General features: G+C 42.7%; 1 protein-coding gene across 1 annotated transcript; it reads right to left on the bottom strand.

Moving 5' to 3' along the window:
* Positions 1-12,681: 12,681 nt before the first annotated feature.
* Positions 12,682-23,746, bottom strand: ETS2 (v-ets avian erythroblastosis virus E26 oncogene homolog 2). Its single transcript, XM_009327980.1, has 9 exons — positions 23,672-23,746; positions 21,132-21,252; positions 19,130-19,249; positions 18,468-18,668; positions 17,570-17,653; positions 16,516-16,758; positions 15,963-16,226; positions 15,134-15,252; positions 12,682-14,190 (listed from the first exon to the last, which is right to left on the bottom strand). The coding sequence occupies exons 1-9, from the start codon at positions 23,741-23,743 to the stop codon at positions 13,975-13,977; spliced, it is 1,440 nt and encodes a 479-aa protein (XP_009326255.1). The 5' UTR covers positions 23,744-23,746; the 3' UTR covers positions 12,682-13,974.
* Between the last annotated feature and the right edge of the window lie 3,087 nt (positions 23,747-26,833).

The raw sequence follows: 26,833 nt of genomic DNA, 5'->3' as shown, positions 1-26,833 counted from the left end.
GAGATCATGGGGCCAACCTGATCACGGAGAATGATCTCAGACATATCACGTCATCGCTTGGATTTCCTTGAACTGAGTTTTCCTCGAACTGATTCTCATCTGAACCTGAGCACATCAGCTGAAAAACCCCCTTCCTATCTTGATGATGGCATTTCTAGAGATAAAGAATCCAGTACACAACATGAAATATTGTTTCCATTGGTTAATTCCCTTCACTATGAAAAATGTGTTTATTTTCTATATCCCACTCATACCTGGCTTCAATTTTGAGACACTAAGTTTTGTTGTATCTTCATCAGCTATGCTGTGACCAAATTTGCATTTTCCAGGGGTACATTTTTTAGCCCATGGCTCCACTTTTTTTTTGTTAAGAAAGCTAGACTGAGTTCTTGAACATCTTCAGAGGAAACACCTATTTCAGTTTCAAAGTTTTGGATATTTTTTTCCTATCTGTAATCACAGTTCTTCTGTAAAGTCTTTCCTAGAAAGCTGGACAGAACTGATACACTTTTCCACCATTACTATGTTTATTTGCTGTACCAGAAGCTGTACCTACATGGTCCTGCCAAGGCTGGCTGTGCATGCCAGTGTAACGTATCCCACTGGCCCCAGCTGAGGGCTTAGCTGTGGTCTGTACCTATGGTGGTCCATACAGTACAAAAGGGTAGCTAGCACCCACCATCATCTCTTCACTGCAGTTGGAACCTAGGACACCGTTGTACTTCATGCTGTACAAGTGCTAACTGTGGCCAGGGATAAACCAAGGAGACAAGAGATGGCAGCATTGCTAGCATGGCAGGTGGTTGTGCTGCTGCAGCAGCCGGGACAGACAGGAGCTGGACCTTTCTCCAGCTGTTTGGCAGACAGCACAGTGGAGGAAAGCCTTATGGCAGGACATGAAGTGAGGTAGAAAAGAAAATGCATGAATGTTTATGGGGAGTTCATCTGTGCACACAAGAAGTGAGGTGTGGAAGAAAGTGTGTCTTCAAGCTTTAGTGTTATGTGGTAATGGGGGCAGGTACGGAGAGGCAGCCACAGGCAGGGGCTGCGCTCTCAAAGCAAAGTGAGAAAAAGTCTGGGCTGGAGACAGGCTGCAGAGGACTAAACAATCTGACTTGACTCTTCGACAATAAGACATCTGACTTGAAGACACCAGTGGTCCTGAGGGGGTGAGAAGGCTGGTGCTTTTGAGACCTTAAGTACAGAGGTCTTGTCACCTTTCCATTTTTTATTTTTAGTGTTCTCCTAACTACACATCCAAAGATATTAGCTCTCTGGTCAAACGTCATACCATGAAATTATACACAGCTATGTCTGCTAGAGAGAAGCATCATCATTACCAAAGCTCCTGCTTCCCTAGCCTATATTTTTTTGTCCAGGCTTTATGGTTTTACACATAGTTGTCTCAAAATGCACAGAAGTTACGGTGTCCAACTTACCAGCTCGCTCCGCATCAGTAACCTGTCCTCTCTGTTATCCTCTTTGATGGTTATCAGATCTCAGAAGTATCCCACAAGGCTGACTTTTCTGCACCAGACTTGTTTCCCTCCTCAGAAGGAAACACAGAAAGTACTACAAGGTGGCAGCCACAAGCACTGTAAGCAGCCTGTTGCCTAACACTGGCTTTGGGGGCCTGGTGGTGGAAGTGTTGGTGTTGAGCCATACCTCCTTCTGCTTCCCAGGTACCTGTGTCGCAACACTTCAGCAGGTCTGTTGCATTCTGGGGTCCTTTCTAAGCCTTACGTGGCCTGTGGGACTTGCTCCTAAGGCTGTTGTTTGGGATAGTTCATCAGAGTTACTAGATGCAGCAGGCATGAAACCCAAATTAGAGATGCTAAGGAGGCTACCCTCTTCATTAGTGGGCTCCCAGCAGGGTATGAAGGTCAAAGAAAAAGTCCTGTTGCTTTTAGCATTCATCTTCAAAACAGGTTTTTCGTTGAGAAAAGAGAGAGAGGCTTCAGAGGAGAACCTGGAGAGGGACACCTCTATGTTTCTATATCAGCAGGAGCCTATTTCACAGGTTATGTCCATACTGCTGTGCAGCAGTTGTTGTACGGTGAACTCAGGGCCACATTAGCTGACCATCCACAGGACCTTCCTTAGGGACAAATGTGGGACAGCCATGTGGCTATTCCCCAGAGGAAAGCTCAGGTCTCTCTGAGCTTTAAGCACTCCCTGAGGTAGCCTCTTCCGCAATATCCAGAGGCCTGGCAGGCTCTGCGGCCCCCAGCTGCCCCATCAGCACCCGCGGCAGTGACAGGCAGGATGCCCAGGAAGGCTGCCCGAAGGCAGCACTGCCTGTTGCAAATGCGGTTTAAAAGGAACCTGCACTCAGGCTACATGGAGGCTGCCTGCAGTGGAGGGTACAGAAATAAGGGGGTTTGGAGCCTGGGGTGGCATAGCCCACAGAGCATTTGTGGGGCTGCCACTGCACCTTCATCTTGCAATGGAGGTAGGGATGCTTGGTCAGATAGGGACCTGGGGATAAGCATGAGCTCAGCATGTTCCCAGCCTCTGGATGCTGGGGGCTGCTGTACCACAGCTCTAGCAGGTGCCCTATTTGCTCCCTCTGTACAGACATGTGACATCAGCTCTGGAGGTCTCAGTGTAACCCCAGGTGAGATGGTTGCTATGCCTGTGGTACATCTTCAGTCTTGGCTTCCAAGATCTTCCAGAACAGGGAGAAGCTAGTTTCACAAGTATTTCCGAATAGTAGTTGTGTTTGGTTACAGTGTGTTTCATTTCAGGAATGGGTTATGTTTTCCAAGCTGATAAACTTTCAAAACCTGGAAAACACTTAAAATGTTTGCAGTTGTGAATCTATCTTTGTCTTCACACACAAAACCAGATAATTTTCTTGTTGGAAATGCTTTGTGTATTGTGATCTAAGTCATGGATAATAATTGGATTTCTTTATGATTCCGCCTGAAGTTTCAAATAGGATAACAACAATAATAAAATAATCACAAACCTGATTCACAAAGCTAAAAAGCAGATTTAGCACTCTCCAGATCTAAGAAGAAAAAAACAATTAAAATCCTCCTGCTAGTTATCTGTTGAGATTTTCTTGTGAATTGCTACGCAGCTGCTTGTTTTTCTTTAAATAAGCAAACAACCAAAGAACAGACTACTTCCCTAAATTAGGTTTATCAGTGTTTGTTTGTCTCTCTCCATAGAAATTCAGGCCTTGTCCAGACTTGGAGCCTGTAACAATGACTGATACTATATCATGAGAGATGAGAATGATGAACACAGCTGAGGAATGGATGTGCTGTCAGGACTTTCATGGGTTGAGCTACACTGGCTTGGTTTTGTTTGTCTTTTCCATCAATATGAAAGACAATCTGCATTAGAACTGAAGACATGATGATGCAAATAGTTTTTTTCCATAAATATGTCATATTAAAATGTAAGGCTTAAACAGCTTTGTACATTGCATGCACAAACACCCCATCTCCAGCAAGGGAAAGACCTAAAACACCTTATCTTGGTTTTCATGTACTCCTAATTAATTCAAATGAGAGGATGATAAAGATCCAACATTCTCTGTTTAAAAAATTAGAATTAAAACTATGTTTTTGTTTTGGTGTTTTTTTCCCCCACCTCCAAATACACAATTCACTTTTGATCAGACAGATAAAACATTTCATTCATAAAGTATGTGATGTTCTGTTTTCAGTTCTCATTTTAGGCAAAATTGGGGAGGGACAGAAACATTGAAATGAAAAAGCAGATCTTTTGGTAGAACATTTTGAAACATAAGACAGTTTTTGTCCCCTAAATATTTTTTTTCCCCAGCTGAAACAGTGATAAGTCTGGCATAAAACCGAATCATCTCAACTGGTTTGTTCATGCATTTTTTGGCAGATGAAAATATTTAACTGAGAAAGGTCTCCAGCTCACAAAGCATCTTCCCTGAGAGTTCTAGCCAGGAGTGGCTGCATTTAAAAACACCTAAACTTCAGAGCCTGATACTACGGGTAATAAGCAAGAGAAAGTAACCTTGAAACAATTCAAAAACTTAAGATGTTGTAAGTAACTTCGACTTGCGACACTGTTGAATCTCTAGCAATGTTTTCTGAATTCTAACACACATGGTTACTCAAGAGCTCAGCACTCGTTCCTGACATGCAGGCCTGCAGAGCCAAAGTAGTAGGGACATTTACAATACAATGATGTAACCTTCTGCTGTATTTTGTAAATGTGGTCATATGTTGCAAGCTTCCTTGGTTTTTAGCAGTAAAACAGCATTGTTTAGCTCACAGAATCTATGCTGCAACATTAAAACCCTTTCCTAGCAGCTCAGCTGGTATTTTGTAACTTGGTGGAGACCTCTGTGTTCACATAGTTATCACCCATGACTTAATCTGGGTACAACTTTCTGTTCCTCTATTTATTTTTGTGAACAGAGCTGACCAGCACTGCTCTTCTTTTTCTGCAATGGATGGAGGCTTCATGGCCAATTCTGAAAGCAAAGGGAGCCACCGCTTCCCCAGAGACACGAGGACCATCCCATCCACAGCCAAAACTTCGCGTGTCCCACAGAGACAGAACAGAGCAAAGTATCCACAAGGACACCTTACGTGCATCTTCATGCTGCCTCTGCCCTCCTATTCTGGGGCCAAGAGGAAAGCTGGAGCTATTTTAACTTTGGGCTTGTCTACAAGGGAAAATTAATCAGAAGAGCAACAGTGCAATAGTCCCCTGTGCCTTCCCCTGGCTTGGTTTATCCCGGTCTGGGAGGGGAGTTACTCCAGAATGCAAACCCCACTTGACATTCAAGCCCTGTTTTACGAGAGCATGGTTCTCCCCTGCAGACAGGCCCCTGCACACTGCTCTGCACAGTCCTCGGAGGGCTCTGGGAGCACGGAGCAGCTGAAAGCAATGCCTCTCCCTTCTCCTCCCTTCGTGCCCCCTGCGCCAGCTTGCAAGGACAGGCAGGAGTGAGCTGGGACGGGTGGGCAGAGAGCTCGGAGCTGGGCAGGGAGAGGAGGGGACAGCCGTCAGGGAACGATAATGTGCTCTGGGTATTTCCTGGATCGTGCCGCTGGAGCTGCTCTGGTTTATAGCCAGGCCAAAGAGGCCTGCTAAGAAGTGGCTCTCATATTTCTCTTACCACCCACACACAGGAACAAGGAACAATCGGGATCTTGACCCGCTTTCCACTCGCATTGCCAGCCCCCTTCCATGTTGTCTGGAAGTGAGGATAAAAGCATTGTGGGAAAAGAGAAGTCAAGTGATGGCGGCCAGGGCAGGGAAAGTCTATGCCGGACAGTAGTGGCAAGGCAGAAGCCATGTTCCCCCTTTTCCCTGCCTTGTTTTAATGTCTGTAGATCTCCGACTGGCTGGCTGGGTGGAAGAGTCCAGGCTAGCCTGGTGACTTAAAACCAAGGCAAAACAAGGGCCTCTGTGAGCAATTTGAGAACCGGCTGTCTGCAGAGACCTCTTATGCTGACTTTATTGCTAGACCTCTCCCGCCTTGCAGGCACAGCTCCTGAGCAGCAGCCCCACAGCTGAAGCAGCACCTCAGTACCTGGCACAGCCCCCCGCTGCCACGCTGGACCTCAGGCCTCAGGTTAGGGCAGGACCCTCTATAAGACATCTGGCTCAGATTTCCATCTGCTGAGGAGGTGCCAAGGCACGAATTTTCCAGGTTCCCTGTCTCAGCTCAGCAACCTTTCCTTACGCAGTTGGGTGAAGGCAATGTCAGAAGATGGGCAGCCACTGTCAGCATCTGTTCTCGTTGCCGTGCCGTGACCCTGGGATGTCAGAGCGAGGGATGAGTTGGGCCTTTATGAACAAAAGACCGAGACATACAATAATTGAGGCTGGCTGGGACCTCTGGTGCAACCCCCTGCTCAAAGCAGGGCCAGCTTAGGGGTTACATTAGATTGATAAGGAGGCAAACCTGCTGATGGTAATGAAGCATTGCTATAGAGAGTTGCACACTGTAGGCACTTTGTGATACCAAAGGGTGAAAGAGGAGGTAAAACCAAAATTGGACAAACCCTAGAGGGTTTGGGTTGTGTGGGTGTCATAAATGGGTCCCGCCAGTCCCCTGCAGCTCCGTTAGTGAGAAGTCAATCCCTGCAGTGAAGAAACTGAAGAAATACAGCTGCAGTGGCCAGTTCCTTGTCTGAGCCACGTTTAAACTCTATTTCTGGAGAGCGGCTTACAGAAAGAGCTGGGAGAGCTTCCACCCAACACCACCTCTGCTGCTGCAGCGGAGACTTGCAAGAGCAGCAAAATCTCACTAAAATCTCATTTCAGCTGGATCCTCTGCAAATCCCTCTCAAGCAGAGGGAAGCGCAGGGACAGTAATTGGCATGGAGCAGCAGCTCGGCTGTGCTAATGACTGAGAATACTGTGGGACATATTAAGGGGCTGCTGTTAAGGTACTACTAATAATTTTCAGAATCATTTCCGTTCTTATTCTTCCCCTGATGGTCTGAAACTGCTGTGGGTCCTTTTAAAGCCATTCTGCCTGCTAATAGTTTATTGCTTTATTTGATAGGTTGCTTAAGGATAGCTAGGCAGCTCGTGTGTTTTATTTCCCCCTCCCTTCAAATAGTGAGAGCATTGCAATATTTCTTGGAGAAAAATGGATGTAATAAAATATGAACATCTCAGGCCCAATCACGCTGCAGTGGAAAGCTGTACCCTGTGAGCCCATTTTGCACTCGGTCTTCCGGTTGCCGCGCTCTGCAGAGAGCTGGCAGCACCACCGGCGCTCCAGCTTCTGGTAAACATCTTCTTGCTTCAACTAGTGGAAAGGATTGCTCATTTAGGAAGGGAAGATAGGGCATATATGGATCTCTGTGGTCTCCACTGGTGGGTTTTTTTGAATGAGTCATTGCACACGGCTAACCTGGGTAAAGTCAGACGACGATGGACAAAATTGCCCAAGCACTAGGGTTACCACTAACAATGGTCATTTTGGACTGTGGTCTTCAAGGTTTGGTAAACAGACAGGTGATAGCACCACCACCACTGAGAACTAGCCGTGCTGACCCACTGGAGAAGTGTGATGGTTGTGACTTAGCAGCAGGCACCATGAAACCAAACAGTGTTTGACTTGAGTACGGGTAAAGTCTGCACAAGGCTCCTCCAAGGGAAATGGCAAATCCCCCATTTCTGAGCTGTGTAAGGCTGGAGCAGGCAGAGAAACGTGGATCACTGCAGAGGGACCGGCCTCGCTGGCAGCTCTCACTGCTCCTCGCTAGCAGGAATCTCCTTCCCTCGCAAAACATGAGTTGTGGGACAGGAACTCAGTCACAGCGCTGGGCTCTAGCTGGGGATTTTAGAGATTGCTTAAAGATGTGTAATGAAAAGTGTTCACGCGTATGAAAGAGAGAAGGAGGGACCTGTGAATTCTGGAAGGCACTGCCTGTGGAAAAGATACATCCTGAGCCTTCGGATCCTGGCAAAGCCCCTTTAGGAGAAAGTGAAATTTTCCCTGCATAAACAACAATGCCTATATTTGTTTAAAAGAAAAAAAAAAGTTGGGAAGCCATCAGACGTAGAGTCCTGATGAGGTAGAAAAGGAGTGTTGTGCCCGGGACATTGGGGAAACTGTTCAAAACCAGTTCATCCTTCTGCAGAAACTGTCCCGCTGGCTCACCAGCGGCAGCGCTCCCTGGAGCTAGGGCTGGCTGCGGGGCGGGCAGCGTGCGAGACGGGGGGTTTGGGACCCGGTCCTGACTTCAGCAAGAGACGTGGGTTCTTGGCATCTCCCAGAGGCTGGCACTCGGGATGGGGAAAAACGAACAAACAGGTCTGTTCAAAGGCATGTAGGAGGAATTATATTTCTTTTGGAAGAACTCCTCTTCCTCCGCAGGGCAAAAAGCACCCTGTAAGAGAACGAAAACTCCCTGCGAATGGGAGGAAGCTAAATGGAAGAACTGCATCTGCTAGATTGCTCTTTGCCTTCTGTCAAGAAAAAAAAAAAAAAAAGAAAGTAAAAAGAAAAAAGACAACTGATTCAAGATTCATCAGGCCAAAGAGAGGCCGCGCAAGTGGGAACAGGTCTCTTTAGCCTAATAATCAGGCATCCAGCTGAAGGAGAGGGGGAATTCTGGTCTCTGCACCTGGGATTGAGTTTTAACCTGCAACCATTTAATGGAAAACACTTTCCTCCTTTTCTGCACTTCACTCAGAGGGCCAAGGTGGGAGATGGGTGCTGGAAACCCTCCTGTGGCAGAGCGATCCCACCCCAGACCTCTCTGCGCAGGCGAGCGAGTTGTACATGAAGCGGCATGGGAGCCATCGCTCCACCACCGTCCCCCTTGGCCATCCTTCAGGAGGGTGAGCCCAGCCCCGCTTTACCGGAAAGGAAGGGTATGGCCACCAGCTTTCCAGGGGGATTGCAGGTTTTAGCCCCTGTGCATGTTGCCTTTGGCCTCATGTGCGTGTACCTGGGATGGGGCTAGGAGAGCGGGGTTAGCCAGCCCCGATACACAGCGGTGGTGGCCTGGGAGGGATTCACCGCTCAGTGTGATGGCTCCCTCCATTTCCAAACCACACGCTTTCAGCTCAGCTTGCCCGCCTCCCTCTGGGTTCTGGATTTCCCTCCGCAGCCCAAGCACTGACGGTTAATGCATAGACAAACCTGCTTTCTTTTGTGGATCTGCTCACAGTGAAAGAAAATAATGAACAAATAGTTTTTGGATATGCAGGCTGCAGAGGAACTGTATCAGGACTTTTGCATTTGCTCTCTCATTTTAGGTCATGATGCAGAAAATCATGGCAAACCTTCTATATGGGAGTTTGGGCCATTTTGCCAGATATCTAGAGAGCATCTGGGAACAATATCTTCCAAAGAACATACCCTTTTGCGTGTGCAGAGATTTCATTATACTTGTTACTCATATTTTGTTAAGCTCATCATTTACGTCGTTGTAAATGCCAAGAGAGGTAGAGGCAGAAGGAAGAAAAATGGCGAGATCTGATGCTTTTTCCCCAAACCACAGAATTATCTTAAAACTCGTCTATTCATAAACAAGACTTGTCACTCGAAAATCTCAATTTGCACAGAGCAAATTATGCTGTCGCTGGCCAACCTATCTTATTTATTTTTAATAACTTCCCGTATTGTGTGGTTCCAGACTACACATCACACGGCACACACTGCAAATGAGATACTAGATATCTTTCTCAAAGATCTTGCACCCTGGGCTGAATTTTTCGTTCTTCTTGCTTACAGGGATGCCTTTTATTCCCTCTTTAGCATTTTGAACATTCATGTGTCTAGCATATGAAGCACTGCTGCAGTCACATGGCTGAGTGAACACAGACGGTTCAACTAGTGCTCCGCTTCACCCAGAGAAAAAGAGAAACATGAGACACAAAATAAACTGCGATGGACAAAATCTGGCAATTCTTTATTCTGGCAAAATTTGGACCATCCTTGGAGAGGGCATCAAAAAGGCTTCCCACTAGTGCTGTCAACATGTAAATTGGTTTTTAGTTCTTGCTTCTTTTTCAATTCCAGGAGGTGTTTTTTTTTAGCAAAAATATGAGAAGTTCCAGTGTCTGGTTGACATTTATAGAGTACTGTAGTTTCAGAGCACTTTACTGAACCCTCTTGAGGGCCAGATGCTGTGTTTCCATATTGTACAAGCTGCTGCTGATCTTGTTCATTGCCAGATGTGGTCCTGCATCACAAGAGTGCTGGCCCACAACCTACTTGTGGAGAGGGAAAGCCCAAAAGAGATTCGGCAGAACACCACCTTGGTGCTGCTAGTTGCATGCACAAGGGTGAGTGAATGAGTTTTATACTAGAATAGCAGCAGACATGTCAGAGAGGCTCAATCTTGAAGTGTTTTACCTGGGGCTACCCAGAAACCTGTGGAAGAGCTGGGAACTGAAAACAGAAGAAGGGCTGAATCCTGCAACAGCCCTCTTGGTCCTTAGCATAGTAACAGCTGCCTTGGCCCTGACCAGGGCCAGAAATCCCAGGCTGATGAGAGGACAGTGAAACCTCCAGGTTTGCAGATGATACTAAGTAGTTTGAGTAGTCAAATGCCACAGTGCTGGTGAGGAACTCCAGGAGGACCTCACAACACGGTGTGAGTTGACAAAAAGGTGGCAGATGAGCATCAGTGTAGGTTAATTTAAAGTAATACACTCAAAGAAAAATAACCCAAACAAGGTGTATGTGATGCTAAACTCGGAAATGGTAGTTACCAAGAAGTGGATCTCAGAGTCATCACTGACAGCTCTCTGAAATCATCAGCTCAATGTGCAGTGACTGCCAAAACCCCAAAAAAGTGTAAGGTACCATGAGGAAGGGTACTGAGAAGAGAGCTTTGTTTTGCTGCTGAGCAAAACCTTGGCGTACCCTTACCTCAGACCCTGGGTGAGGTGCTGGTCTCCAATGCTTGAGGACAAGTCAGTAGAAAGTTGCCAAGGGGCCTCCTTATAGGTCAGACAAGGCAAGAAGTCCTTAAGTCAGTAGTAAAAGAAATGGGCAGGGTGTCCCCTCCAACAGGCCAAACACCGTGGTGGTGTTGAGGGATCACATGGGGAATAGACCAGCAGAGAGTGGCCAGGTTTACTCAATCCTCCTCCCACTGGTGGAGATACAGTACTGGGGTAAGTGATCCCTCATCTGCCCCATTTCTCATGCTCCTAACCTGTATCTGACGGTGGCTGACAGCTAAGACCTAAGGCAAGTGTAACTATAGGGTGCAGCAGAGATGTTTCCCAGAATAGCCTCCTGGACATTGAGTGTTCGTGGCTCACAGATTTCCCAACCCGGAGGTGTTGTTTTACTTAGGATGGGATTCTACACTTTTTAAAATTAAAAAAAAAAAAAAGAGCACAGAGGGCTTTGAAGTCGAACTTTGTTATTAGAGGTGACATGCCAACCATGGGTAGGTGCCAGCTGCAAGATTTTATTTTGACTGCTGTCTCATGAGGAAAGTTGGCATGGGAATGGCAGGGAGGCATGTCCTGAAGAAGGTAAGAAATTAGCCAGGCTGCTTTCAACAGCCTCTTTGATGCTGGGTGGCTGAGAAAACAGAGTGGTGTTTTCTGTGTATGCTGCGACAAAATATCCTTTAATAATTGTCTTCTGGGTCACATTGGGTTACAGCTTGGACTGCTGCGTTGACAGGATACCAGGTTTTGCTTCTGGAAGATGCACTAGCATGGGTTGCGTCTGCTTCGTTGCTTCTGCTATCATGAAATTTCTTTTTCTGCTGAGGGAGGAAAACAAACAACTTCCCTTTAGTCTCTAGGTTGAAGCCGTCACCGATCATTCACGCAAGAGGCAACTAAGCTTTCGGTCTAAATGAAGAAACAGTTCTGTGTTCAGGGAAAACAGACTGAAAATAAAACTTGTACAGATTGAGAGGACAATTAGGGCTTTGCAGCCAAGGCATGAGAAAGACACCCAGGAAAAAAACACATTAATCGTGACAGACCATACATTATTTCCTGCAAATTAAGGTATCTCCCCTCGTTAGGATCAGAGTTCAAAGGCAGGTCATTTAAGTTGGTAAAATGTAGTAGCAGTACCTTTTTAAGAGTGTTACCCAAAGCCCAGGAAAGCTTGTTGATTTGAGGGTTTTTTTTTCTTTCTGCGAAGTTCTGGCTCAGCTCAGGGGATCGCAGCTCTCTTTAGGGCCTTACATCCCCTTCATCATTAGTGTGAGACCAGTCTGTGGGCCAGCACCCACGGAGATTGCACCTAGGCCTGCAGCAGTGGCCGACATGAAGGGAGGGAGGAAGGATGTGGGAGGCTTCTTTTCCTTCACAGGGTCGATGAAAAGTAAGGCTGAAGGACAATGTCTGCAAATACTCAGAGAAGACCAGGACCATGCTGCGAGACACATGCCTACCTTTCAGCTCCCTCCATTTATAAAGGCACATTCTCAGAAAAACCCCATCCTTTTTCTCCAAATTTTTAACATGCTGCCAAACCAGGGTGACTACAATGAAAGCAGTATCGAGACATGGCCACAGTTGGGTAGAAAGAAAGATCAAGAAGTCTAGGGGAAAGCACCATTTTTTTTAATTTTTTTTTTTTAATAACTACATTTTCTACTTTTTAAATATGTGCTTAAGAGCAAATGTTTCCGCATTTCCTACTTTTCTGTAAGGTGGAGGGATGGAAAAGAGTATGAGCTAAAGATAGTTAGGACAGTAGGCTTCCCTTGTACAGGATAGGATCAGGAACAGTTTAAGTGTATTAATTTCCATGTATTTACCTATCAGTTTACACGCTGATTCACAACACAGTGCAGAACTGATAGTTTTCTCTCAGAGGCATAGCACAAAGGCATTAACTTGAAGTTGTATCTAAACACACAGAGTGGTTGCATACTTTTAGCTTGGTTCAAGACCATCAGCCTATGCACTCTTGCAGAATTTTCTCCAACAAGCTCCCTACCCCCATAAGTCTGGCTGTTGTTTTTTGGTTTTTGTTTTTTAATCCTGTAGAGGTTTAGGGTGGTGGTTATAGGATCAACAAGGGTTGAACCAACAAATAAACAAAAGAAGAACTCCTCTGAAACTTTCCAAATTAAAAAGCACACACACTATTTTCTTGTTCAAGAGGTTTTAATAAAGACTCGTATTTTTAAACCTCTCACACTGTACAACACATTTAAATGTACATCAAGCTCAGATAAAAAATAAAGCTTTCTTACAAAGTACATTTTTCCAGTGAATTTTTTTCTTTTTTTTTTTTTTTTGCAGTAAAAATAGCTGCTACATAAATCCCTCCTGATCTTTGAAAAGGAGTCACAGTTATTTCCAAAAATAGAATTCATATTTTAATCATACAGGATAAACTGCAGGAAGAAGAGACAAGTCAACTGAAAAAATAAGGCTTGTATATAAATTTTTTTTAAAAGGACATGCATAGAGGTTGAAAAACAGATGCCATTTATAAAGGAAAAAAGGTAATTTTATCCATATTAATATTTTCATTTTCAGTTACAGAAGAAACCACAAACAGGCCCTTTATGTCCCAGAATATAACATTAGCTTCTTGTAAAAATGCCAAAATGCACAAAGAATTGCCAGCTTCAGTCTTGGCAAAATACTGAGCCAGCTCTCCCTCCCCACCCCCCCATTTCATATCATAGGCATACCATATGCATGCATACTGAGCACTTATGTTGTCTCTCAGGCCAATTAAATATTTGCAGAAGGTTGTATATCCTAGACAAACATGAAAAAAAAAAATTGATGTTTACATTCATCCTATTTCAAAACACACATACAATTAGTTTAATTTACACTATACAGTATCTGTTAAATAGGAGCATTACAGAGTTTCAAAAAGAATCACAGAATATATACAAACTGAATATTGAAATGGTACGATTTTCCTTCCCTTCTTTAAAGGGTCTTTTTTTTTGTTAACGGTTGCTACATCTGGTTTTGGACACAGAGTGTTTATGTACCTATGCAGCACATTTCTGGAGTAGTAATAATAATAATAAAACGTGCTTTAGAACAAAACTAATATCGATTCTCCTTACTGCTCATTTAAAATAAATTAGTTTGGTTTGTTTTTTTTTAAATAAATTGCATGATATAAGATGTAAGCAAGGACGATGGTATTTTAAAATAGCTGAGCAATAGTTCTGCTGCATCACTGGTTTCTCATCCAACCTTTGGTTTTAAAGCCAACCCATTATTATATGGCAGTGTAAGTAGCCAAAACGCTTTATACGGCAGTACAGGTAGTCGAAATGCTTAACCCAAAAGCATTTCCGTGTCTTCGTGACAGAGCTGGGGTCTGTGCCGACTTCCATGCTGCTCAAGTGCCTGACATGGCAACACCCGAAGCCACTGACGAAATAAGGCCATTTCCTTCCAGCTCTCCCTGGTTACAAAATCAGTTAAGGTCCTTATTTCCCAACAGTTGCACCCATCTGAACAGCCAGAACTGACTGCAGATGGTTCCCAGACGCAGTCCCAATACATGATTTTCACCCCTGCAGCATCACGTCCTCGGGCTCAGTCCTCCGTGTCGGGCTGCACCCCCAGCATCGCGTGCAGCTCCTCCGCCGTGTACCCCAGCAGGTTCTGCAGGTCGCACACGAAACGATACACGTAGCGTTTCCCTGAAGTCTTGTGGATGATGTTCTTGTCGTAATAGTAGCGTAGGCCTCGGCTGAGCTTCTCATAGTTCATTTTTGGTTTGTTTTTCCTCCTTCCCCACCTCCGTGCCACCTGTCAGTCCAAAAAGAAAGCAAAATGCAAAGGGTTTATTCAAGTCACGTTCTTCTAGTCGGTGGCTGATAAACACAGTTATTAAACCCCTTTATCAGTCAGAGCATTTTATTTGCTTTGGATGTCCCAAACTCAGAGAAGAGAAGAGCTGGTGACTGACCCTGCAACTGAACACGCTCCAAGACAATTAGCAGCAGCAGCTTCAGAAGAAAGTGGCTGATAGCAAATATCAGTGAAAAGGATACCTATTTGTAGTGGATGGGCCAAAATGTGTTTAAGGAGATCAAGTTTACGGGAAGTATAGTCTCCTCTCTCAGGAAGACACTATTTAACTACTGAGCAGCAGGGACAGCTCTTTAACTGGAAGTTGAATGATATAAAGTTCCTTGGAGTTAATGATTTCCCACCTCTTTTTTAAATAAAGGCTTCAGTGGACTTTATATCACATCTCTTAATACAATAACTTTCCTACTGATAACAGTATCGGAAAATGAAAATGTATTCTATTTATTTTTAATGGCTAAAGCTGTAAGTTCCCAAAATATTTCAAAAGCAGCACTACCATATTTGCTGTGTATCTAAAAGAACGGCGATACGCGAGTGCATTTTCCCCATGCCTTCGTGCAATCCCAGGCATTGTTGATTCAACCACATCCAGTAAGCTAATCTACAGTATTACACCGTCAAAAGAACTAACTTTGTATATAACCTTTAAGTTTCCAGCTATACAATGTGTTCTCCAAACTACAAGCAAATGCTGATATCCCTGGGTGGGAGAGGAGGGGGGAATATCCCACAGCAATCCTGACTGTACAATAAAGCATTTGCAGATGAAGAGATTTCAGCAAGCATCTGATCGTGTAAATGCTTTACATTCAAGACTAGGCCCACAGATGGCGGATCAGACCCTAAATCTTTTTGTTCATCACAATTAGCCACATACCTCATCTGGGTCAGCAAGTTTAAATTCCCATCCATCTCCAGTCCAGCTGATGAATGATTGACAGGACTTGTCAGTCAGTAACTCCAGAAGGAACTGCCATAGCTGTATAGGTCCACTGCCTGTTGAGAGAGAGAGGGGGCGGGGAGAAACCACAATTAATACTTCTGCAAGCTCTTACCACAACCAATGTATGTGACCATACTCATATCACAGGATAGATCTTGTAATTACCCTGATTCACCCTTTTTTTTTAATATCAGGAAGAAACCTAAGGTATTTCTCTATAACACAAATCTGCTCCTAAACATGTTAAAATTAAACCAAGTCAGCTTTTTCATGGAAACACAGGATTTGACACAAGCTATGTCTTTCCATTTCATATGGATCCCTTAGCCCTCACTCCCACCTCCCATCAGCTGCACTTCAAGCTCCATGGCTTGTCCTGCAGTCCTTGGCTTGGCAAACGTTCCAGAGGAAAAACCGATTTCAGCAAGGACTACAGAAACAAAGTCTTAACAGGCAAGCCAACACCTGCGGAAACTCCCAAGTGTGGGAGATTTTGTCCAAGTTTCCCTCTTCTTCAAACAGATCAAAAAGCGCATTTGATTTTTACGTGTTCTGACGTACCTTCCTGTTCTTGCTTTAGATGGATAGTCCTATGAGACTTTCTTTAGTAACGTTTAAAATTGAAACTCTCCATGAGTAGTGGTCTCTGACTAAGTTGTAAAGCGTACCTTACAAGTATACAACTTTATCACCATGGTACACATTTATAGAGAACACTGATGTTACATAAGAAGAGGAGTGACCATTTTGCTTCACTACTTACCAGTAAAGCCAGCTAGAATTGCTGCCGGTATAACTGGTTTCCCTTGCTCTACAGGATCACTTCGTTCTTGAATATAGTCTTTGAAAGACATTGTAGGTTTGCTCAGACACAAGGACTGGCTACAGTCATCTTCAAAACTCTCATAGGATGGCACACGCTGTAAATCCACCAGTGACGACTGGCTGTTCCAGGACTGTAGCATCGAATCTGAGCTTTCGTAACTTTCTGCACCGCTGTCACTAGATTCGTGTTCTCTAAGCTTACCTTTATAAAACAAAAAAGGAGGGGGGGGGGGGGGGGAGGATCAAACAAAACCCAATAAGCTACAAGCTATTTGAATTCCAGACTGCCATCAGTAGCACGAAGCTTTCATATCCCACAGAAATTCTGAGAAGATGCAAGAAAAAAAAAGGGGGGGGGGGGGGGAGGAGAAAAGTGTTGGGTTTTTTTTTCTCCCCCTCAGTCTAGCTTGTATATATAAATTACGCAAAGGAGGAAAAGACATACAGAATATGGCCTTGGACCCATGGTCATCATGCAGATAACGACTCACCAGAATTGTCTATCAGTAAGTTCAGATTGTTTCTTGGGAAATCTTGATTCACTGCACAGTAGTTCACACCAACAGCATCTGCTTGCGTTTTAGGAAACAATGAAAACTCTTGTTCTGGATTGAGGAGATTCGGTCCTGTGGAAGTCTGACAGACGTCAGTCAGGAGACTGGATTTGGGATAACCAAGGGCTTTAGGGTATCCAGGCATTTGCATACCATAGGAGTTCTGATCTACATTAACAGCTGAAGAAAGAAATAAAAGAAGTAATTAGATGTTTTTCCCTGCAGCCCCTTAAAACAGACCAATACACCTCCAGCACCTCACCACAGTTGTGCCACCAAGAAGCAATTTTCCCATGAAAATTTGACTAAGAGAGTGATAGATGCTACAGACCTACTGGAAAGGCTACTGAAGTCGGTGAGAAGATCCCCATCTAAAGGGCTCCAAATCGGATTCTGTAAGTCTCCCTCTATATAACTTGCTGACCACAAGTATGTCTATTGTTCTTCAAGGAAACTACAGGGCTACAGAAAAAGCTGGAGAAGCTTAAGTGGTTTTGAGTAAGGCCCTCATCATTAAGTGGTGTAATAAGGTTGAGCTGGAGATTGACTGTGGTAGAATGAAATACCTCACCAATCAAACAATCTGAGGGAGCTAGCACTGCGTCCCACGCACTTTCAAAAGCTCTATTACACTTCCACAGTCTTCAAAAAGGCCTAAACACAACTCTTGCTGCTCCCCGTCCCTCAGTGATGCTAGTTTTTGACTCGGTTTGCTAGAGGTGGGAGTGGTCATTCTGCTCCACAGATGTAGGCTTTGGCATACCAAGAGGAAATTTGATTTTCTCAAAGCCTTGGCTCTTCAAAAGATTTCCGATACGAATTAGATGATAATTAAACAATACTAGGAAAGAAGGCTGTAGCAACTGAAGTCAGCTGTTCTCCTCAAGCACAGTAACTATTCTGGTGCTTTTTTTTGTTTTTAAACTGGGTTCTGTGACATGCTTAAAATAAACTGAGAGATGTAAAATGACAAATTTCTTAAAATACTTACTTAAGGAATTATTATTGACCCAGTGAGGAACTGAGGTGAGATGAGAGTTCTCCACATATTGATCCTGCATTTTCTCTTGGCTGTCTGGGGAGAGCAGGAAAAAAAAAGAAAATTTGGTTTTATCGTTTTAAAGATCTGACCTGTATGCCACAAAAAGCTTCTGACTTTCTTGAGTATTTTAGGGTCATCATTCACATAAATTTTACTAACGCACTGCATTGCATTCTCTCTCTTGAAAAAAACCACACTAAAAAACCTAACCAACTTTCAATGGGCTTGAAAACCACCATACCAATTGACTTTTAACATAAAACTTAGAAACAACAATAACTGCAGTGTGTTTTAAGGTCCAAGTCCTTAATGTGTGCAACTACTGAATGTTACACTCCAAACCCAATGGAACTCACAGGGTACTGCAGGTAGGGTTTTAGCAATACCATCAGATTTCACCTAAGACACCTCTAGGTGTCTGACTTCTTTACATTCATTCACTGAACTACCTCGAAACACTACATTAAGGGAACAAAACCAAAAACTTGTAATAAGAAGTGAATAAATTTTGACCAACTCTTGGTTAATTTTTTTTTTTTAAATGGGGTATTACAGTAGCCTTATCTTAACCTCAGTTATTTCAATGATGATTCCAAATAGAACCTGACCGCAATAGGTACTCAGCCTGAACACAGAATGATTTCTGCAGATATCTGCAGCTGTGCTTTGCGTACCAAGGATGTATTAATAGTCCTAATAATGCTTTTATTAACCAAGTTTTAAAGTTCATTTTGAGTTTTCATATGTAATAAAAGCCCTTCATAGCGAAACAAGTGTTGAAAGAGTCCCGTTTCTGTTTATGTTAGAAGAGCCTTAAAACAAAAGCTCTTTCTGGCTCTGTAACTACCTTTTATCATCTGTTCCAGGTGTTCCCACAGAATATCACCCACATAGTCAGGTGCCAGTTCCAGGAAACGCTCCTTGCCCAGGTTACACAAGTCTTGGCCACTCATAAGAAACTGATGGAAGTTCACGTTTGCCAAGCTAAACTCATTGGTAGCCCATGAAAGCCACTGGCAAACTTGCTGTTCAGTCCACAGCCAGGGATCTGCAAGACAGAAAGTATCCAGCATTTAGAGATAACTCCCGACCTTTGTCAAATAATCTTCGTTAGAAGGCAGTGAATGAAAAAATTTGTTTACCCAAGTTACTTAGTTCTGAATGAATTCAGAATGAATGTATTCTTGAATAAGAAAAAAGAACAAAACAAAAAACAACAAAAAAAAACCCAAACCACACACCAGTCTTCTATTTTCCTTCTGCATTCACTTGTAATCAGAGATGTCCTCAGCTTACTTGATTCTCTCTTACGCTGCCAAAGCATGAGCTCTCCATGCACCCATTTTTAATACCAGCAAGTCTGATTTTTCCAAGTCAAGCTGTGCCAGATTCACATAGGATCCATTCTTGTATTTCCTACTGACATCATTCTTTCTCTTTTGAAAGAGCCGCTATTCAGCCTCCTCCTTAGCATTAAAAAAAAAGAGCTTATAAATAGAAAACACTTACTATTTGGGATACCCAGCCGACACTGTTCCTTTGTGAAACCACTGAAAGTATCTTTCAAGGCCTGACTCATCACAGCCTTACTGCACGGGGTTAACAGAGGCAATTCACAGTTGTTCGACTCTACAAGAAAGAAAAGGGGTGGAGGGGAAAAGCAAGATACATTAACTTTTAGGCCAGTGAAAGGAGTGAGGGGTTTTTGCTGTGCTATTTGAAGAATAAGAAAAGGATGCTAGAAACTAGGTATTTTAAAAATGTAAACAAACAGTGTAGATCCATTTTCTGATGTATTAAGTCTTTGACTTAATATATCAACACTAAGATCTCTGTGCTACTGGTTTGATACAATTGCATTGTGCTAAATTAAAGCTTTGCAGCTTTCCATGATACAGATCCTCATTTACTCTTAGTAGTTACATAAAGTGCCTTTGTTGCAGGGAAACTTTACTTTTTTTTTTTTTTTTTGAAGGAAATACAAGACTGCTTATTCCTATTTTGTCACCTACAGTTTGACCTCAGACTTCCTTATAAGTCCAGACAGTCTTCATTTAGTTTGAGAGCTAAGTAACTGATAGTAGGGTTGTGAAGAACCAGCTTGCACTATTTAACACTGCTTTCCAATGGACTGTATTTCAGACCTTCCCGTGCATCTCTCAATCACCCAAGTACATGGTGCGATAGATTATTCTATCGCCTGAACCAAAGAAGCGTGACTGGTAACAAGCTGGTACTCAGTGCCTAAATAATGCAACAAAATCCACAGTCAGCATCATCCTATGCCAGTATAAATTACTAATCTGCTTAACTGATTTTTACATTTGCAAATAGATTCCATTTTAAGGACAAATTTGGCTTCCACTCAGCCTTTCTTATTGGGCAGTTTTTACCACAAGATGCCTCATTTTACTCTGAAAGAAGAATTTCTAAGTTGAAGAAAGCCAACCACACTGCCTAGATGTTTCAGATTAGGAAACCTTTTACTGATGTTTTGTTTGTGATTGGTGTCATTAAGCTAGGGATAATTTGAAGACAACTTAAACAACTCGCTACTGCATCCCTGAACATTTGAGAGCCTCTGAGAACTCACACACAGGTTGCATTTGAAGGAGCTCTGCTGTGTTAGAGGCATATAACGGTGGCAGGGTATATAAAGGTGATGAACTTGGCAGACTCTAAAGTCAGTTCATGGAGCTGTGCAGTTCTTCTCGTTCTCCTAGAGTACCTACAGGCTCCACTTGACCCAGGAAGTGGAGCTCATTACCAGCCCGTGCTTAACTTCTGTTTTTACCACACCCATCCTCAATATCTGCTAGGACTTGCTTTGCTGACCAGAGCGGGTGACTGATTAGAATCACGTTAGAACAAAGGACTGGTGGTTTTCAGAGGTTTAAGGGCTTTTTTCCTTCCCTAAGGGGAGATAAAGGCAGCATCAGGTAAAATATCTACATTTGGGACAAAACTCCCTGTTTTGTCAGGGATTTTAGGCAAGGATTTGTAGAGAACTCTTGGTAGGTACTGTTCTACACAGAAAAAAAAAAAAAAAGAAAAAAAGAAAAGCTCTGCAAACATCCCCACCCTTGTTTTTTATGGAGTAAAACATACTGATATTTAACACCAGAGGGTCAAGTAAGGAGCTTGCAGAATACTTGCATTTTAATTATGGTTGAGATATTGCAAGTTTAAGTATACATAAAACTTTTTAAAAAATTTTTAAACTCTCTTAGCTCTGCTTTAATACCTACTAAGGCTTCTTCCATGGACAGTCAGTCTATTAGGCTACTGAATCCCAGTTCCCATTCCTTTTCAGTACACAGAACAGCAACTATCCACAGAGCAACTCACATGGATAAAATCAAGCATGTGCACAGAAGTCTGTGTGCTAACACACTTCTTTTTAGGGAAATCCATGTTGCACTTGTAAGAGTATAGCCATGAAATTTTAGTTAGACCCCCCAAATTTTGTTCTGATCTGCTGACTGGACTAAGGAACAAAGTGAAGAGTTACCATAAGAAGTAGAATCAAATCCTGTTGGCACTTCTTGAAGTGTTTGATCTTCATTTAGTGAGAAAAAATATCCAGCAAAGAGAGAGTTTGAGCTATCAAAGGTGTCAAATGCTGGTTGACGCTGCAAAGCAACAGAATAAATAAAAAACAATGTGAGCATTTTGCTAGAGTACTGTCAACTTCATTGCTAGGAAGCGGCTGGGCTAGGTTTCCTAGATTTGGAGATGCACAACCACTATCTTGAATCAGCTAACTTGTGCCTTTGAAATATAAACACCATGATAACATAGCTTCTTGTACATAAATACAAAACAACTAACATTCAGACCACAGTGCTAAATGGGTGGCATGTTCTGCAGGTTACAGTAAAGCCATGTAAGGATATTCTTAGTTTTCCTGTAATTGAGCCTTTTAACAATAGAGAATGCACATGTGGAGAGACGGCAGGGGGAGGGGGGGAGGGAGAGAGAGAGAGATATTTATTTTCAGGTATATTTTAAAGAAATCCTCATTTCCTTAACCCTTTAAATTGACTATACACTTGATGAGTACTTCCTGGCAGAGGCAGGATCAGTAAATTATGGAAAAACAACTGCCAGTGCAAGACCTACAGTAGATTTATGCAGCTTTTTTTTTTTTTAAGGGAAAATTTAATCTGAACCACATCACTTGAAGCTATACAGCCAGCTTTACAGGACTTGAGGAAAGATGTTACTCCTTTGCTGTGACTTTTATACTTCTCAGTTACTCGATTCGTCAGCTACCACATTTTGCAGTCTTTCAAGTGCTCAGATGCTCAGTGAAACACTGCTAGTTTCATTATACAGAAGGGGATAACAGGACTGATAAAAAAGTTCCAGATAAAAGTGGATTCTACTGATATATTGGCAACATTCAATAAATATTGTTATATTTTGAAAACCTAACTTCTTTCAAACTCGACTTGTGTCAACTGTGTATGCTAGAAATACTAGCACTTTTACTAGATTCCCTCAGCCACATTAGTCTTTGGGGGGGCAGAGGGAATGTTAACAGAGGAGGAGGTAACTTTAAAAACAACTTATACAACTTGCCTGTTAGTCACAAGGAAACCGTATTTGTAATATCTAGAGGCACAGATGGATAAAAGTTGCCACTGAGATTTTTAAAAGCACCTGAAGATAGAACATTGTTCTGGAAAGCTACAGCTTGCTCATGGCAGCTACTGCAGTTCAGGGGGACGGAGACAAAGGCAACTTGCAAATGCTTATTTGTTTTAGGCATCCATTGGTCTGCCAGCTTATGCCAAGGTAGAGGATTTAGCTGAGGACAAGGCAAAGATTTTTCAGGGCAGTATTCATGTGCAATGCAAAAGCAATCTGAACTATGTTTCTGGAATAGCAAATGAGTATTAATATTTCCTCACATTCTCTAACTTTCGTTTTTATATCACCACAAAGTTTCAAGTGGCTTGGAGTCTTTTTGCACCAGGTGCCTTTTATGTGCCGTGTGTCATCCCCCTCCTGAATCTCCCCAAATTACATTAACCCTAGTAAGAAACAAGGAACTGTAATTTTTTAGTTGTTATTTTATAACAAGCTGCAATGCATCCTAGTACATACGTTATGAAAGCATACACTCCACAGGAGAAAAAGCTGGTTATGCCTCAGTTAACTGGGTTCAGAAATCTCCACTGAGCACTGGCCAGCGGAGACAAATTGTGTACGGTTGGTTCAGGTACCCCCCACAACTGCAGTCAAAGCCAAACCGTGAAAAGGCTCACATCCAAATGAAACAAGTTAATAACAATTGAGAAATCAAAATAACAAATTTGCTAGTAAAAGATTCTTTATACATTACTAGATAAAAGCACTGACTCATCGCTAGTACCTAAAAGAAAGGGCAAGTTCTTTCAACACAATCTGGAAACTCCTGCGTTTTGTATAAATAGCTGACCCTTATCCTGAGTCACTGGAAAAAAAATGCTGTGGCATGCGAATGAGTAAAATCCGTACTGTGCTAGTTTCATATTTCAAAAAGGAGAAAATTAATGTTTAAGCAGGTTCTTGATTTAATAGCAGTAAAAGGGGAAAAAAACAATGCAAATGAAATTCTGCTTGCCCTATCAGTTATGCAACCGTTTTATTTGGCTTTTCAACATATGTAAGAGTAATTATTACAGAACATAATAAAAAGAAATGTGAACAGCTCCAAAATAGTAGAATACAGGTCTCTATTTTGACTTAATTACATGACAACTGAATACTGAATAACTGCTTAGAACAACCACTGTGTTACAGAGCACACAGCTGTTAAGTTGGGGGATCTCTTGTGGATTTTGTTGTTGTTGTGGACAGGAGAGAAAGCTAAGAGGGGACATAAAACATCTGAGAAGTTAGCATGCCAGAGTCTGACTAACCGATTCTTCCAAACATGGACATTCCTCAAAGTTAATGAGAGCAGAAAGTGTCTTTCTGCTAGCATTAATAAGAACACAATAAATGCGTTAGCTGGGAGATGCCCCAGTTGGGTTTAGAAGGTGACAGCTCAAGAGTACTCACCTTGAGCACTCCTCTGTACACGTTAGACACAGGAGCTACTTGATCCATGTTGCTTATCCCAAAATCACTCATCTGAAAAATGAGAGGGGTCACATGAAAACCATTGCTACCGAGGAAGCAACCATGTTAACAGATGTACCTCACTGCTTCAGTACAGATTACAGAACAGCTCTTGGAATGAGATACAGGGAAAGCTTTCCTTCTCATTGCTCACATCCTCACCACGCAGGGCACAGTTCCCATCTTGCTTAAGCAGCTTTTTAACTGGAAGACCTTTTACAGGCATCACTGGTGTTTAAGTTTTAGGAAATGAGTGAACAAGAGGATGGTTAGCTTCTGACACCTACTGTGAGGGCTTTTAGTACCTTACTCTGTTAGTCTGAAAAGCCTACAGAAGCCCTACGTCCACCAAGTATCTATCGCTTTGAGATATTTTCCAGCTTTCACCCGTTATCTTAAACATTCAGTTTTGTGTTATTTTTGCTTACTGCTCACATGCCATGATTCACTTTAGACTTTGGCTTTCAAAGGAAGGAAGAGAAGTGACAGAGCGCTCACCATGATACACCTTCACGTACTAACATTCACCCCTTTCACCCCTTTTATGAATAATCACTGAAGCCAATACCTGGTATTAGCAACCTGCTTCCTCCACTAAGCAAAGCATCTCCAAGCCATGTTATCTTGCACATTTTGTAAACACAGGATTAGCATATTTATAAAGCTTTAGAGGGCCTAAGTTTTAATTGAAAAGGGTTTACGCAGTAAAATACTCTTTTTAAAGGGTTGATAATGGGACCACCATCAATCTGTTCATGCTATTGAAGTCAAAGCTATATCACATTGCCTGTATTACCGGGAACAGGGTTGTGTGAGGCCTGTATAACTTGTTCTCCTATATATCACTTAAGGAAAAGAGTGATAAGATTCATATCCTTTTACTGACCTATGGGAGAGATCAAACATAAGGAATAAAGCCAGTTTTATGGCCATTGTTCAGGTTTATCGTGATGCTGCAATTCAGGTGTTGGTGAACAACACCTTATCAGACTACACTATGGCAAGTTGTCTCTCAACAATTTCCTTCTCCTTTTTCACAGAATTGGGCTAAATTCTCTTGCTCCACAGAAACTGTCTGAAAACGTGCATTTGTATTTAGTCACATAGGACACTATTAATATTTCCACAAAACTGTGATCACTTATTACAAGCAAGTTCTCTTGTTAGCCGTGTTAACACAAGGAGAAATCAAAATACAATTTTAAACTCAGAAAAAGATGGCAAATTAGGAGCTTAACAAAATAAGCCCAGCCTGTTAAAATGACAACACATTCAAAAGCCGTCCACATGAGTGAAGAGGAAAATAAAAACATCCAACAGCCAAAGACAAGGAACCCCTTCATCCTCTTATATAGTTGATCACTTAAAAAATCAAGAGTCCTTAACCTGAAAGGCCCCTTTCAACTTCACTGTTATCAGATGTATGGGAATTATCATTGAAATAGAATAAATCAACTGACTATGGAAGGAATATTCGACTTACACTTCATTAATGTCACCCAAAAGTGCAATCTACTGAATGATGGTTTTTACCTCAAATAGCATGTACAAATATTTGATCTAAATTACACATCTCATTGTGCAGCAAAGAATTTTACACAGCATGAGTCTCACTCAGCAAGCATCCTAATCTTTTCATTAAATTTACCACAGTTTAAACAACTGTTTATCTTTGCATTTGGCTGGGCTTTTGAAAAAATATATGGCAATTTCTAACACCCTTGGTTTTGCCTTTGAAATCTGCTCTGGTGCCTCGGGATAACTAGCCGTAAGCCTTACCAATCGGAAAGTATTTCTGAAAACATTATACATATTTTCACTAAGTTTAGATCTGATCCCCCGTTAGGACTACAAATAAGATTTCTGACACTTTCAGGTGCAATCCTGGCCTCTACACGAATACTGTTAGGAACTCCCCCATTGACTAAAAGGACTGGGATTGTCTCCTTCCTGGGTTTTTTTTGTTTCTTTAGAAATGTTTAGGGTCCCAAGACAAAAGGTTTATACGAAGTCTTCATTACATGGCATTGCTCATTAACCCAAGTCACTGTTTCTCTATGCTAGGCTGCTCGTTTGTTCTGTGGCCTCGCCTGTGCACTACACAGCTTATGGAAAAACTAGACATCGAGCTCCGGTCTAATAACACATAAAGACCTTTAGCATGTTTTGTAACACTCCAGTTTTCTTCCTCCAACCAAATCTCTCGCGTTGTTATGAGTTTCTATAGCCTTTGTTCGCCGTACATCAGCTTTCTCCCCATCTGCAGTACAAGTTTCCCTGAGATCCGAAACCCTTACAGAGGTATCGCAAGACAAGCGGAGCTGAAAAGGCAGTATGGCTTTTCATGACACAAAGGGTTAAAGCTGGCTTTCTGCTGGACTTAGAAAGCTGCTGTTTAAGTTCAGAAAACACACTACAGCACAGCACGGTGTGACTGGGCCTCACTTCCAACTCCTCCACTAATGCTGATGACTGCTACTTGCCAGCTATAATTGGTTTAACTGGCAGGACACCTTCTTCAACACCCCCGCATAGCTGAGTGGGTGAACCAGAACAGGGTCAACAGGATCAGGCACTTATTAACTTATACTCCTGAATTCTGATCAACTTCTTTTCAGCAATAGCCAGGTGCTTGCCCACAGCTGGATTCAGCTGGGAATCATCCACATGGAGAACTAAACCATGCCAGTGCCCACAACAGATCTCCACTGGTTTTTTTTGTTGGGTTTGGGTTGTTTTGGTTTTTTTTTTTTTTTTTTTGGGGGGGGTGGGTGTCTGGTTGTTGTTTTGCTTTTAAAAGGCAAATTTTTCAGACAAAAAAATTTCGTACCAATAGGTTAAGAGACAACCGCCTGCCTTAGGAGCACTGATCCCCCGTGCAACTCTTGGCCTCCCCAAGTACTGATGAGGGAGATAGCCGAGAGCTGGTATGACTTTTCACACATATGACACAATCGCCCACATAAAAGTTAGATGGGGAGATCATACAGCCCAACATTTTTTAAGTCCCTTTAAAGTACTAACCAAATCCAGAGTGCGCGCTGCCCATTAACCCTTTCCTCCCGGGCAGGCAGCCGCCTCACCAAGGCATCCCCGTCCCCC

Source organism: Pygoscelis adeliae, unplaced genomic scaffold (assembly GCF_000699105.1).
Source record: "Pygoscelis adeliae isolate BGI_AS28 unplaced genomic scaffold, ASM69910v1 Scaffold154, whole genome shotgun sequence".
Classification (NCBI taxonomy): domain Eukaryota; kingdom Metazoa; phylum Chordata; class Aves; order Sphenisciformes; family Spheniscidae; genus Pygoscelis; species Pygoscelis adeliae.
The sequence above is the reverse complement of the archived record's forward strand: the minus strand, read 5'-3'. Positions and strand labels throughout refer to the sequence as shown.

What these genes read in the sequence shown, in the direction of transcription:
- ETS2 (XM_009327980.1), bottom strand. Translation starts at nt 23,743, where the DNA reads ATGAGTGATTTTGGGATAAGCAACATGGATCAAGTAGCTCCTGTGTCT. An exon ending in TCGGCTGGGTATCCCAAATA is followed by an intron (nt 18,669 to 19,129) that starts GTAAGTGTTTTC and finishes TCTGTCTTGCAG; the next exon opens with ATCCCTGGCTGTGGACTGAA. An exon ending in GGTCAATAATAATTCCTTAA is followed by an intron (nt 16,759 to 17,569) that starts GTAAGTATTTTA and finishes TTCTTTCTTCAG; the next exon opens with CTGTTAATGTAGATCAGAAC.